General features: G+C 37.3%; 1 protein-coding gene across 1 annotated transcript in view; it reads right to left on the reverse strand.

Moving 5' to 3' along the window:
* CCDC148 (coiled-coil domain containing 148) overlaps window positions 1-15,013 on the reverse strand; it is a 62,923-nt gene that overhangs the window by 27,198 nt on the left and 20,712 nt on the right. The window contains 3 exon segments of the mRNA XM_009273181.1: window positions 11,662-11,758; window positions 11,760-11,860; window positions 13,995-14,133. Of these exon segments, the coding sequence (XP_009271456.1) occupies window positions 11,662-11,758; window positions 11,760-11,860; window positions 13,995-14,133 (337 nt within the window).

Consider the following 15,013-nt stretch of genomic DNA (forward strand, 5'->3'; position numbering starts at 1 on the left):
ACAAGTCTGATGAGGAGCGGCTGAGGGAACTGGGGTTGTTTAGCCTGGAGAAGAGGAGGCTGAGGGGAGACCTCATCGCTCTCTACAACCACCTGAAAGGAGGTTGTAGTGAGGGGGGTGTTGGTCTCTTCTCCCAAGTAACAAGTGACTGGATGAGAGGAAATGGCCTCAAGTTGCGCCAGGGGAGGTTTAGACTGGACGTGAGGAAGAATTTCTTTACTGAAAGAGTGGTTAAACATTGGACCAGGCTGCCCAGGGAAGTGGCTGAGTCACCATCCCTGGAGGTATTTAAAAGACGAGTAGATGAGGCACTTAGGGACATGGTTTAGTGGGCATGGTGGTGTTGGGTTGACAGTTGGACTCGATGATCTTAGAGGTCTTTTGCAACCTCAATGATTCTATGATTCTATGATTTCACAGTTCATGTATTATTAGAGGAGCTTTTGCCAAGTGAATTATTAAATTGCTGTGCTGAACAGAATGCGTACATACCTATTTTCAGTTCATTATTTCAATATTGCATATTACAATATGTAAAGTACACTACAAACTAATTAAAATAATAAATTAGTTCTTTCACTCTAACATCTGAATAGTAATAAAGTATTTACCATGTACTTAATGCTACAGATACATCTCTTTTAATGATAAAACAATTTTTGATAGACTTTCCTTGGGAATTCCCATTAAATTAGCACATGGTAACACAGCACCATGTAAGGTTTTCTCTTTAAGCAACCGACTTACATAGATCTTGAAGCTGCCTAGGGTGACACAAGAGAGTTGGCATCAAGCTCCTTCTAGCAGCTAAACTGCACAGCTAGGTAAATAGGAACACAGAACAACTGACTGGTGTAGAGAGGGTCTGCACGGTAAAGGTCATGCAAGGAGTAAAACTAGCCTTTGAAAACTGAGGCAAAAATACACTACAAACCGAAAGGACATAAAATGACCAGGAGGAACAGTGTCACAAAATGACTACATAGAGCTCCAGATCAGTATTCTTGCAGGCTACACTGTGCTACACAGATATAATAAGCTGCTAGAATTCAAATTCTAAGCAAGAATTCCCAATAATCGTGTGATAAAGTCAGTACTGTTTGTCATAACTAAAGGTATAAAAAGAAAATCCTCTGATATCCCACCCTGATTCTCTCTAGCTCACTCTTTCAACCTTATAAAATGACCCAATCACAATACACTTTCAGAATCTCCCAGAACTTTATTAATCTCTGAAACATTTATGCACACCCTTCCTTATTTTTATTATGGTTTGCAGGGGGTTTTTTTTCTTCTTCAAACATACATACATACAAATCTACATACATTTGTCCCACGGTTATCACTGGTTGTTCTGCAAAGTGGGTAGGAATTCCCAACAAGTAATAGCCATGAAGCGTTATTTCATGTTTCACAGTTGGGATAGCAGAGACTACCTGAGCTTAGTGTTATACCGTGCATGTCATCTGCACCAAAAATTGGTATAAGTAACAATAAAATTCCTATTGTGTGGCAAAGCTCCATGTTAGGCTACTGAAGGTACTCTTGAAAACAGAGAACAAGTTCAGCAGCTTTTCGGCTTGTCCAGGTAGAGCCCAAGTAGTCATTCAGAACCATGAAATAAGCTCTGGAAAGGATGAGCACCAAATTGCATGGGAACCCACATCTGCTCCCTTTCCATAGGATTATTCAGGCTAGAGTCCTCTAGGTCATCTAATGCTTTCCTACAGCTACTTACACTGCACTCAAAAGAAAGAGGAAGCTTGGAATCAACAGAGTCCAAAAGCACAGCAAGAAACGTCCACAGTTCAGATAACCAGACTGATCTACTTCTATTGCCAGGACTAGCTTCTGTCCTTTCTTGCCCTCCTTCCCAACTTCCTTGCATCATCGTCATCTTCTCTGCCCAGCTTTTCTGCCCTGTTTCTTGCTGAATATGGAATTGAGAGTTATCCCGTTTATGGTAAGTCAGAGTTACCTCTTCATTTTTCCAGATGCAAGCCACGAGGCACAGAGGGGAAAAAACGCCTCTTAATTGCAAGTTTGGATTCAAACCACGTCAAGCATGACACTTTTTCCTTCACATTTTTAAGATAAAAGACTGCAGCTTCAGAACAAGTTGGTGGCCTAAGGAATTCTGTTTACAGAGAAAAGGCCATTTTAGAGCTATACATTTCTAGTGTGTCCTGAAAACAGAATTAAGCAAAACAGATGTAAAAGGTGATTAAGTGACAAAAAGTTATGGGCTAAAGGAATTACAGGATTGCAACGTCAGGTCTTCAGTAAGGATATTCTTCTCAGTTCAGTTCCTAATGGACACATCATCCAATCAATGAAGATGATTTAATAAATTTGGCAAACTTCTTATTTCCCCACACAAGAGAAGGTCATTACTTTTTATCTACTATAGAACTGGCCAAAGAGCACAGTCAAACCAAGATCACTAGAAGATTAACATGGAAAACATATTAAAAGGTGACTTTCATTACCAGCAGTGTAGCCTCTTCACTTGCAATATAGCTTAGTCATTAATACTTCAGATAAAAATAGTGCATGCTGATCTATGTCTCTTGCCTGAGCAACTTCCTTCCATTCTAAGGTGGAAAAAAAGTAAAGATTTTTAAGAAAAGGGGGAAGGAAATGTAGAGGAAAATAAAAAACTAAAGACCTAGTCTCCCATAGAAGAACAAGGATTCACCCAAATAATTTCTATTAAGGTTAATAGAAGTTAAGCACATAAATTCCACTTGGGTTAATGGGATCATAAATCCCTTAGACTTAAATATTTTATAAATGGAACAGGACAATAGAAGTCTGTGTTACAAAACTAAAACAATTTTTTTAAGTCACTAATTTTACAGAAATGTCTATTCAATGACTACTAAAAAGTAGTGCATTTCATTTAAAAAAAAAAAAAGTGTTTTCAAACTTACTTGCATTCACCCACAACTTCTCATTACAAACCCTACTTTGACTACTCAAACTTTTAAGACTTTCTGCTAGGGACTAGGAAAAAGGAAATGAATGCATGTTGTAAAAACATTTGCATCTCCAGGACAGAATTGCTACAGCTTTTCCCAGACAAACATGTGAGCCTCCACAGTATTTGCACAGCAACCCCAACACTCACAGGAAGCAATGGCTGGATGTGCTCTTTATAGACAGTTTGGGCATGCATGAAAAGTATGAAATTTAGGAAACACTGGACCTACTGGTAACATATGCCCATGTGCAGTAGTTTCAACAGCTCTCAGACATGCAGAACTCACAGCACAGGTACTGGAAAGTAGATATAGGCTTGCATGGTGGGCATCTCATGGATTTCTAGATTTCCAGTTAACGACTTGTTTGCCAAAACTTTGGAAGTCACAGACAAATTTTGGCCCAACAAAGCTGACATCTCCAAGGAAACTGGGATGTATACTAGACCTGCTACTGATGTATAATTGTATCAACTGAAAATAAAAAAAAAACCAACTTGCGCTAATCAAACCCACCACACATTGAAATATAAAATAACAACAGTGTTATTCTTGGAAATAAAATAAGAATAGAAAGTGTATGCATATATTTCTAAATGGAAAGATAATGAGACGGGTGCCTCAGGGTATGAATACTAGAGTTTATAAAAGGGGAAAAATTAAAATGTATACTAAGAACAGTTCCCTAGAGTCTAAAATATTATGGGGCAGGGGGGAGTTTGTCAAAACAATGTGAAAAAGCCATCATTTTTTAAATTTAGAAAGTCCTATAAAGTCCTTTTTTATAAGCATCTTACATGTTGTTTTCCTTTTCTTGTCTGTCAGTAACCTTATTAACTGACATGAATGTTTAAAATAGCAAATGTGTCAATTACTAGTTTATTGTGGAAGGAATTTCAGATTTACAAGGGGGGCTCCATATTAAATACCACAATCAAATAGAAATATTTAGCAAGAACCATTGCTGTTTACATGTTTTGGTGCATATGCTGGTAGTAGCAGCCCAGAGAGCTGTGGTGATCAGTTACTGTCTCCTGCCAGCAGGTTAAGCAACATGCTGATCAGACATCCTGCTGCCTGTGCTCTATGATACAATGCTTAAAATCCTGCTGGCTGTTAGCTTCATGACAAACACTAAGCATTCAAATCCGTGTTAATACCTAATCCTAAATACAAAAACACAACACCCCCCCCTGCGACAGAGGTTATAGGGCAGCAAACACTCTGAAACAGCAGGTCACTCAGCAGTCCAGCAGTGAGAATGGTGCTCACTTTCCTTGGGGACAAGACCTAGCTCTACTGTTATGGCAAAGAACTCGTCTGTATTACTTTTACAGAGAGTGCAGCACCTCCTGAGACCACACCGTTAATACACGAAGTTACTTATGACATCAACAGTTATTGACATCAACAGGTACATCAACAACATAAACTATTGTGATATTAACGATGGTGTGAAGTCTCCAATAACTTTCAGTTCTAAATCTTGTTCCTTCTTCTCTAGACTGGGGATTCTTCTACCCTGAAAACTTCTGAACAGCACCTGGAATCACGTCCAGACTCCACAGGGTCTTGAATGACAAAACAGCAAATGGCACAAGCTAACAGTATTCTGCTTCTGACTGACTTACACAAGACCAATGAGAAGTCCAGTATTAGGGCATTTGGCAATGGGATAATTAAGAAATAATATACTTGCAAGTTTGTTTGTTAATCTCACCAGATAATCTCAGTCTGGCTGTGATTAGAAAAACAACAAAAGTTCACATCCCTAGTAGATTTTTGACTGGTACTCTTGAGCAGCTTGTGCTCCACAAGCTACCTCTAAGAGGTCTGCAAGAAATAATGGAGAAAAGCAAGGCTACTGGCAGTAGGATTAATTTTGTTACATAAAAAAATCCATATCCACCTCTAGAAAAATTTTAAATTGAAAATCAGAAAGTGGTTAAAAGTAACTGGTTTGATCATTAACAGAACTGTAGACATTTTCTTCAGCTATACAAGGGTTTAAATCTGAAAAAGGGATATGAGAGAAAAGCATTTGAGCATAATCCTCAGTCATAACCTGAAGAGTAAAAAGATACATTGCTTTCAGTTAGGAAACAGTCACAAGGGCTAGGATTGGTACCTATAAAACTTGTGATCCAATATAGGACCGGTTTTAGTTCCCTAGAGCTGAAAGCACGTAACCTCTTTGCTCAAGACAGTGTGTGAACAGTTGACTTTTCACAGTTTGTCCTTGTATTTCCTCTCTCTTCTCAGTCAGCATTATTCAGAACATCTTTCTGTTCTTAACAATGGGAGCGTCAACATTTTATTAACTTGTTTAAATATTATGTAGGCTTAAACATTCACACATGCATAACCTTAAGGAAGCCGCATTTCTGTTTACAACTACTTAGCTAAATTTGCTGTCCTTTTATATACAGTACTATCACTTCTAGTTCCTTCTGCAGCTGTATGAAAAGCTCCTTTGAACCTTTACTACTTTTGCAAAATTTTAATGCAAATTATTTTGCTTGCCTGAGGTGCCACTTTCCTAGCTGAAGGAGGAAGATAATTCTCTTAAGAAAATAAGGTTAGCATGAGCTGTCTGCTTGTCCAGCTATCGATCCTCAAGTAATTTTGGGGATCACTAGACAATTTCAACTAAATTTGACATATAAGTGTATGTCTCAAACATACTTAAGATCCTACAAGCTTTGATAAACCTAGCAACCAGGTAAACGAGCAAGATACATCTCAGGCTGAGCCACTATATGCTCCTCTGATTGGTTGAAGTTTTGGGGTGCAATGGGTTGTTTAAATGGATCTCAGAGCTGACAAGTCAGACCATGGTCTCCTCCCATGCAGGGTACCCCTGCAGCCCCCTGTTACCAAAACCCTGCAATTTACGCCCAGTACATAAGATTAAGCACGCAGTCATGATAGCATCCTCAGAAGAATAAAAAGAAACACACATAATGGAGTTACCATGGCTTAACAAACTGGCCCTTGTCAACTTCACTGGAGTGTGTTGCTCTGTGTGTGCTCCTAGTCCTTCCCAAATCTGTTATGGTCAAATAATGAAGAAAGCGTTTTCAAATTTCTATGTTGTCTCACATAGCATAAATTCTAATTATAATGCTGAAGCAACCCATGAAGGCAATTTAAACTAATACACTTTCCACACAATTGGCATAGTGCAGGGGGTCCACTCCTGTGGCTCAGCTGGTAACTCAATAGTTACGTTAAGCTGATCACTTGCAATCACCTGTGCATTGCCTCACACAGCCATCAAACTTAAAATGGGTTGTGTGCAACTAACAACATAACTAAATCACTGGAAGTAGAAAGGATGTGGTTATAAATTACACTGCAAACACAATTTATGAAACAGGCAATAGCTACAGTCTGAACTTCTATTCTCGCAGATTAGTATTTACTAAACCCCTCGGAAATACAGTGTAAGGATCTGATTAACATAACAAGCATCTGGGTTATTTATCTTTGTATTCTGCTAATGATTTTTTCTTAATTAGCAAAAAGGACAATTATTTTTTCATTTGTAGCTTGAAACATAGAGAATATCTGCTTTTTACACACTTCGCAAATTGCTTTATCAGCTACTTCCATTGTGTGTGTATTGAAAGAGAGTGAAATTATAAGAACATTTCTGTGTTTTTATTGTGGCTTTACAGTTGCATCACTATAACAAAGACCTGTGAACTGCACCAGGAGCTAAGAAAAAACATTTGGGATGGTAACCCCTTAAATCTGCCATATCCTCAGACAAAATATTAGGTAATACATTGTAAGAAGATTTCAACAGAGGGGTTGATAGATTCAGAAATAACAAAATCATGTGATAGAACATGTGGTATAGGAAAACGGGGGGGAAAAGGAGGGGTGAAAGGAAAAGCAAGGAAAATTTGCAGAGACAATCTCTGCACGTGCTTCCAGCTTACTGCGTATGAGCTTTATCTGACCCAAAAAACATGTAATTCATCAATGCTGTGTGACCTCAAACTAATAAATCCAGTTTTATTAGCTCTGGATTAAAAACATACTACTGAGTCAGAGTTGGGTCATCTTTGGTGAATTTTAAGATCTTAGATATTCGCCCACAGCCACTTTGGAGAAAATCTATAGCATCCTACAACTCTTAAATTCACCACATACTTCCTGAATGAGTATCTGTATTTAAAATTTAGGTTATTAAAACTTCCTTGTATTTCTCATATCCAACAAATGAGCAGGTAACCTCAGTGGTGAATAGACAATGCTTCTAAAAAAGAAAACTCTTCTTATAAATATCCCACTAATTATTTATTTTTTTAAAAAGTTTCCTGCAAAATGATCAGATTATCGTCAAAGTACTAGGTTTGATACCTATCCAGACTTTGTTTTTTTTACATTCAGTTGTAATATTTCAATGTTGATCACCTATGGCAGTCAAATCATTCAAATCAGTGACTTGTCTACATGCTGAATAGGGAGATACAACTTTTTTCCCCTGAGTTTACTGATGCATCCTTTCTTCTCATTATACAGGAAGGGAGAAGGAAGGCAATCTGCAACGTGTTTTATATGATTTGCAATATCCCAGTTAATTCCACCTCTCTCTTTTCCTTTCAAAATTAATTTATCTTAGTTTCTGCCAGGGTAAGGAATGCAAGAGTTGCTCTCCAAAAATTCACAATGTGTTGCAAGAGATTTTTAGCGCTGGAGTGGGGATTAATCCTGGAACACAAAAAGAGAAAGAGAAAAGATTTAAAGGCAGGCAGGCAGGCACATAGCTTTATGCTAAGGAAGAAAAAGCCCACCCTGTGCATCATACACAGGAGATTCAACTGTCCTTTTGTCCACTGTTGTAGGTCTTCCCTTGAGAGTCCTTTTAAAATTGTTTTGTATGGAGATGGAAAGTACTGGATTATAAATATTTTAAGATAAATTCCATAGAAAAATAATGTTTTGAATGCATGCAGATACCTTGACTGAATTTCTAAATGTCTTACAGCACGTACTTCAATCCTTCAAACACCAACTGTGAAGCAGCACCCTACTAACCTTCTTAAAAGATAGCGCTCTCACTTCATTACTTAACTACCTTGTGACATAGAAGAATTTGCTTCTCTATGTTGTTTAGAAAGAGGAATTTCACACAGAAAGGGAAATTTTTTACACAGCATCTGCTACAGAACTCTGAAAGTGGTTAAATTCACACAGTATAAAGCATACCAAATATGACTGATTCTTGATCACTCGTTTAAAGTGTAAACCCCCCATGTTTTCTTGTTTTGTTTGTTTTCCCACGGCAAACAGCAGTGTTAAAGATATGTACCAGAAACATTTCCACTTTAAGAATGTACAGTATATTCTCACTAGAATTATCCATTTCACACTTTATTTCATTCAGATGACTACCATATGGCCCTCGTGATTTATTTCACCTGAGCTTCTTGAGTTGTTTCAAAATTCCTCCTTAGAGACTCTGATTTCTGTTAAGGACATACATTGATCTTCTGTGAGATGGAACATGGAATAAGAATTTGAAAGTCCTTTCCCCAAGTAAAAACTGCTATAAACATTAATTTAACTTCTCTGCTGCTTTACTTTTTAATTGTTATCACCTCTTGCCAGTCACAAGACCTAGAGTCCCACTGATGGCATAGTTGCTTCTAGTGCATTTAAAACAGTTTTAAATAATGTATTCTTTAGTTTGTTTGTTATGCCTTTGGTTTGTTGTTGACAGATAAAAAGAACTATATAAAAGTTAGGTCATATCATGTGGTTATTGCAGTAATAAAAAAATGCATAGCCTGTCACATGAGTATTTTCTTTCTCTTTTGCATTGCTCAATCTGTACTACAATTAGGAACTAACTGATTTTCACACAGAGAGAAAGAAAAACTTTTGAAAACCCCCACAAACTCAAAGCAGCATAGAAATTTACAGAAAGATACCCCTTTCAAAGCAAGTAAGTAAACCAGCTAAATGGTTTACTGACTGGAAGTTAAATGAAAGGTGTCATATTCAGAGTTTAGTCTTCTCCCACTCTATCATTAACAGCTGCTTAAACAATCCATTTTAGTTTTAATGTATTTCTGCATATTCTGTCTGCAAAATGGATGTAACGATCCTTTGCATTTCTAGAACTGCTTACATATCTTACAGTGTGTGTGTCTCATAACTTCATTTTACTAGGCATAGAAATGCTATGACTTCCTCTGAAACCTGCTGGTGTAATGAAGGAGATCTATTTCTCTCACATTCAGGATACAAACTCTTCACAAGCATACCCAGAGTTTACTATACAGCTAAATCATTATAGCAACTACATTTTCCCTCTGGGAAAGTGATACGAGTAAGATTTCCTTATGCCAAACTTACTGAAATGCAAAAAATTAAGTCAATTAATAGTCAAAAAGAAAAAGTGGGAGAACAGCCTTAATCCCTGATTTCCAGCTCTACACTCATTCCCTTAGAGACAGATTCACTTTTTACCCCATCTTACGGATCCTTGTCAGGATGGGGGTTTATCAGTTTAAATTAACTCACTAGACTGAGAGTTACTTTTTACCTGATAGCTGCCAACAGCCACTTTCCACAGTATGACATTCTGTAGTTGCACGCTTCAGAAGTGTAGAAAGACAAGTCTGTAAAATGAACTATAACTGGGTAAAGTATGAGTTTTCAAATGCATATACCCATCGAATCCAAACAAAAAGCATGGATACATTCAGAATAATTTCTTTGAAAAACAGCTAGCTCCTTGCCCAATTTCAACTTCCGTCCTCTAGCCCTTTCAGCTGCAGAGCTGATCAAAACAAGGTCACAACGATATCCTTCTTTAATGAAAAAAAGTTACCTTTTTCATTCCTCTTTTCTGGGAAACAGGTGAATTGTTTTTGTTCAAATGTTCAACATTTTAACAAAGCCACCTTTGAAAGCAACCCTTGAAAAGTGTAGGCCTAATAGGTGTAAGTTTCAAACAGTTCCAGGTTACTGGAAACAGGAGGTCAGAATCCAAAAAGCTTTCAGACAGCGTTCAATGCATCAGTGAGAATCTTAAGCTACATGGAGACGACATAAGTACTCCAACACTTGTGTGTTACTTTTTGCGGGGAAGGAAAAAAAAAAGAAAAAAAGAAAAAAAAGACTGACTCATAAATTCACAGTTCTGGAATAAATGGCCCTTCCACCTCTAATTGTGCAGATAAAGAGACAACACAGCAGTTCCAGAAAGGGATGCCTAGGTAACAAAAAAACCACCAAAACCCCCTATCAATTCTAGAGAACTGCTCCTTACTCCACTTGGCTCCAGGGAAGCCTGCCACAGGAGTTAAAATGGGGTACTCCCCACTTAGTCAAGCCCAGACAGTTTCTAACCCTATAGTGTTTAGATTCAAACCTTCCTATGACAGACGGCTCCAGGAACAGGACACAGAAGATTTTTTGTATTATTACTATAGTGAAAAACTAGCATCAACATAAAAAATCTTAATCACAGTACAGGTTTTACTGTGTTTTTCTACTTGTAGAAAATCAAAATCAAGTGTTTTGTATTTCGCTGAAAAGTAAGGGTTCAACAGAGATAATGTTGGTGAAATGAGAATAATACACCATATATGCTTTCCGATGTTAATTTCTGTGCAAGTGGAAAATCACAGAGAGGAGTTTAAACAAATCTTAACATGCCTTTCATGCCCAGAAATGTAATTCCCCTTACAAATGCCTTAGGCATCAACATCATAACACTTTCCTCTTGTGTTCAGGCTCCTCCCATTTTATTCTATTCTCTTACCAAAAACAACCCAGATATTTTTATCTTTTTTCACCTCTTAACACAGTAAATCACCTTTCAGAATATTACAAAACCTCCATAACAAGGGCAAACAAGTTACGGGACCCATTTTTTCAGGTCTTAGAAAGCATTCTTAAAAATAAACAGAAGGGAAGACAGATATTCATTATTTCTCTGAAAACAGACTAGCATTAATCTAAAAAACTGGTGGTAGTGATGATGAAAGGAATGTTTCACTTCCACTTCTGAGGATTCTAGTGTTAAAAGCAGTTATGAACTAAGCCTCGGACAGTATAGATATCAATCCCACTTTGTTGAGGAAGAAACACACAAATACTTTGTTATTTGCCAATGTTACAAAGGAACCCAAGGAATATGATGCCAGACCTTTACTCCTGTAGCTTGCTTACAGTCTCTCATATTGTAAACTGCAGAACAAATCTTGTTCTTCCAATAATGAAATACAGTTCAAACTCTTCAATGGTGCTCAAAATCCATCAAAATAAATGTGATTGCAGTTTATACAGAGATTATACCCACAGTATGAAACTCATAGTAAGGCCTAAAGCCTTAATAATTCGAATTCTTAACAAAAAAAGACAAACTAAGTTCAAGAGCTGGTTGAAACACTAACAAGGATCCTTACTGGTAATGAAACAGAGCATCTTCAAAACTATTTGCAAGTCAAGCTTCACAAACACACTGACCTCTGCCAACAGATTATAGTTTGCTTTTTTCCCCCCTAACTGCCCAAAACAATTCAATCAGGCCAGTAAAAACAGGATTATGACAACTAGCTTCAGTTAGTTTTTCTTCACTTAAGCACTGTAACTTCATTTTGAATTTACCAGTAAAAAACAGATTTGCATGTGGTAGATTTATAACTCAACCTACCTTTGCTTTCAGATCAGCACAAATCTCCTCTTGCTTTTGCCTGGTATTAGCCAACACTACTTCTGTCTCATGAGCAGCAGAGGCTTCAGCAACAGTCCCTAAGTAAAAAGGCTTTCCTAGCCTGAGCCCAATTTAATATCAAGACTCTGTGCTGATTCCTAATGAAATGGTAACGATCCCAAGCTTTCTCATGAACAACCTAAAAAAGTAAAGCATTTCAGAAAGGCTTAAAAATTATGCATTCATAAAATAAAATAATTCTAGACATTTTTGCAAACCTGGAATATAATTGATTTAATTATTATTGCACCAATATTCCTATGGAATCCACAATTTAGGGCCCAAAAGTATTCTGTCAGGTGCCAAGTACGCTGCAGTCTCCCAGTGTCGGTAGGCAGTGATACCACTCCAGCCTTTCCCTGTTTGCTTGTACCACATGGCACTTCAATATCCTGATGTCCCACTGTTCTTTTCTGAACTATGCTTTTGCAATATGAATAAATTAAATGCAATAGTTCCTTCCTGCCTTAAAGTACATAAAATGCAAGTAAGTCCTTTCAATACATCTTCAGAGATATTGAGCACTTTTAGCAAGATGAGGGTCTTCGTAGCAAATTATGATCTATAGAGAAACAGAACACCAATTAAAGCAATTGCACAAATGCAGTACAGATGAGAATTAGCTTTACTTTTTCTTTCCTAACAGGAAATTTGGAAGCAGATTTTTAGCTTGCAAGCAGCATACTGCCACCACCTAACAAAAATGGTGACTGTTTAATCTTAAATACATCTTTGGCCTTATTCAGTGAGGTTCCCGAGGACATTCAAGCTTCAAGACTTTGACAGAAGTACTAACAGGTAAGGCTGCATTGACTGAGGCAGTAGAGTCTTGGACCTGTCTTATATTCCAAAAAATACAAGTTACAGGGATGAAGGAGGTTCTAGAGATGGCTGTCTGCTCACAAGTGTCAAGGGGACCATTCCTGAAGCTAATTTCCAGGCTTTTGGCAGGGGACAGAGGGATGCTGACTCGTCTGGCGCCTAGCTCACAGATATTCCTATCAGCTCATAGCTGGATGAAGATAAAGTGGTACCACTACCTCTGGAGCTTCTCTTTGGTCAAATGCACATAGGCCACCGCATCAGAAGATCACATTGCCATTGCTGGTGCCACAAACTCAGGTGAGCCTTGCTAGCAAGCACCTAAAGCTAAAGACACTCATAAGCAAGAAATGGGATGGAGAGTTTGCGCTTCTAAAAATAGACCTCTCTGATAAGCTGCTACTGGATCAAGCACTCAGTGCTTGTCCGCTGATCCATTCTTCTTCAGAGGGAAGAAGGCAGAGAAGGCTCTAAGTTTAGCATTCTAAGGTAACACAAACATTTCAAGAACAGATTCTTAGTACTGTTTTAACATTTCTGTATTTGTCATGCTAATATACATACTGAGAGACATCAATTCAATACAGAATTATGATTTTTAAATTTATAATTTTTAAATTTTAAATGAACCTTCAAAGAATTAGGGAGACCTATTAATAACGGCTATTCTTAAAATATACCTCCATTGTACAAAGCACGTAATTATTTAGCCCAGTTCTCACAGGCAAAAGTTCTGAAATCCACAAGAACTTTATTTTTGGTGAAACTATGCTAATTATCAGTATCACTTCACTGTCACTCCTTTGCACCAGGCACTCCTCAAACACAAGGAAGTAGATGGTCTAAAAATATGTGCAGAGATAAAAAAAGACTCTTACTTTACTTATGACATCCTGAAGTGTTCTGGCTTTGAAATGGGTTTCTCTATTAGCTGCTATGTGCTTACTCACTGTGGAGTGTAAAAGGAATCAGCAATCAATTTGAACGGCATAATACATTTAAAAATAGCCTCTCCCTGAGAGCACGAGATAACTTTCCGCTCTTCCTGCTATATATGTGCCACAGACCAATTAAAATAACTATTCCTAGACAGTGCGACAATGCTATACATCCTCATAAAAAATAAAAATACCAAGAGAAGCAGAATAGCATGACATTAACTATAAAACTGTACAGCAAAAGCAATGCTAACAAACTAATTTTGTGAATTCGGCTGTAAGAGTATGTGGAACTATAAAATCTCCACAGTGCTTATTTTGAAGAAGTGATACGGTTTTCAAGTTCATGCATTTTGAAGACAGAGACAACCCTTCTTCACTGTGCAGAATAAAATTTGTAATTAAGAAATTTTAAAATAAAAAACTGTGATAAAAATTCTTTAATACAAATGCTTACTACATGATTTATGTAAGAATTTATATAATGTATCTAATATTTAAAACAACACTGACCAGATCATGCCTAGATTTGTGAGGAAGGTATCTCTGCAGCACATCGAGGTACAAAGTCCTCCTCCTCTGAAGATCACTTCGATACTGACTGATAACAGTCTGAAAAACCCACCGATCTTTTTCCTTCCATTCAATGTTCCTACAGAAATGCAAAACAATCAGCCTCAGTATAACTTAACATTTGAAAAGGAGGAGTTTGGTTCTAATTTATTTTTAAAGGCCTAACCTTTCAGTGGGCTCACAATCCTGAACCTATAAACTGGATGTTGTATCAGAGTTGAGAAATTGTGATTTACTTTAACAAAACAAAGCAAACCTATATTGCTTTTCTAATATGACCATTTATTGTGCCGTCGTTCAAGTGAATTGTTCCTTTTCTAACCTGGCTTTTTATTGGCAAATGATACTGTGTTTCTCAAATACATTAATTTGAGAAACACCACATGGAAAATACAACGTGAAAAAGGAAGATGATGCTCAGTCTCTACCGCTGAGCACTAAATAAATGATCAAAATGAAATGAATAAATGAAATTATAATACCTGTGTGTAGCTAAATGAGAAACAAGTTTGAAAACAAACTTCTGACAGCCATAAACTCATCAGCAAGGCATAAGATTAACAACTTTTTAATATAGGAGGTGTAGTAATCAGTATGCATTCATGTATTTCAGAAAATTAGAGTAGCAAGAATCATAGAATCGTTTAGGTTGGATGCAAAACGAGGAACTGGGATTTAAAGTAAATATTGCTGAAGTGAAACTCTGAATTCTTCATTTGAATAAATTCTACAGATTTCCGTTCCTAAAACCAGGCAGTTCTTCAAAGACAACTCGTGGGAATTTGCAGCAAGCTTGTAATTCCCACCTTGCTATGACATACATTACAAATCATAGAATCATTTAGGTTGGAAAAGACCTCCAAGATCATTGAGTCCAACCGTAAACCCAACACTGCCAAGTCCACCACTAAATCATGTCCCTAAGCACCACATCTACACGTCTTTTCAATACCTCCAGG

This window comes from Aptenodytes forsteri, unplaced genomic scaffold (genome assembly GCF_000699145.1).
Source record: "Aptenodytes forsteri isolate BGI_AS27 unplaced genomic scaffold, ASM69914v1 Scaffold174, whole genome shotgun sequence".
Taxonomy (NCBI): domain Eukaryota; kingdom Metazoa; phylum Chordata; class Aves; order Sphenisciformes; family Spheniscidae; genus Aptenodytes; species Aptenodytes forsteri.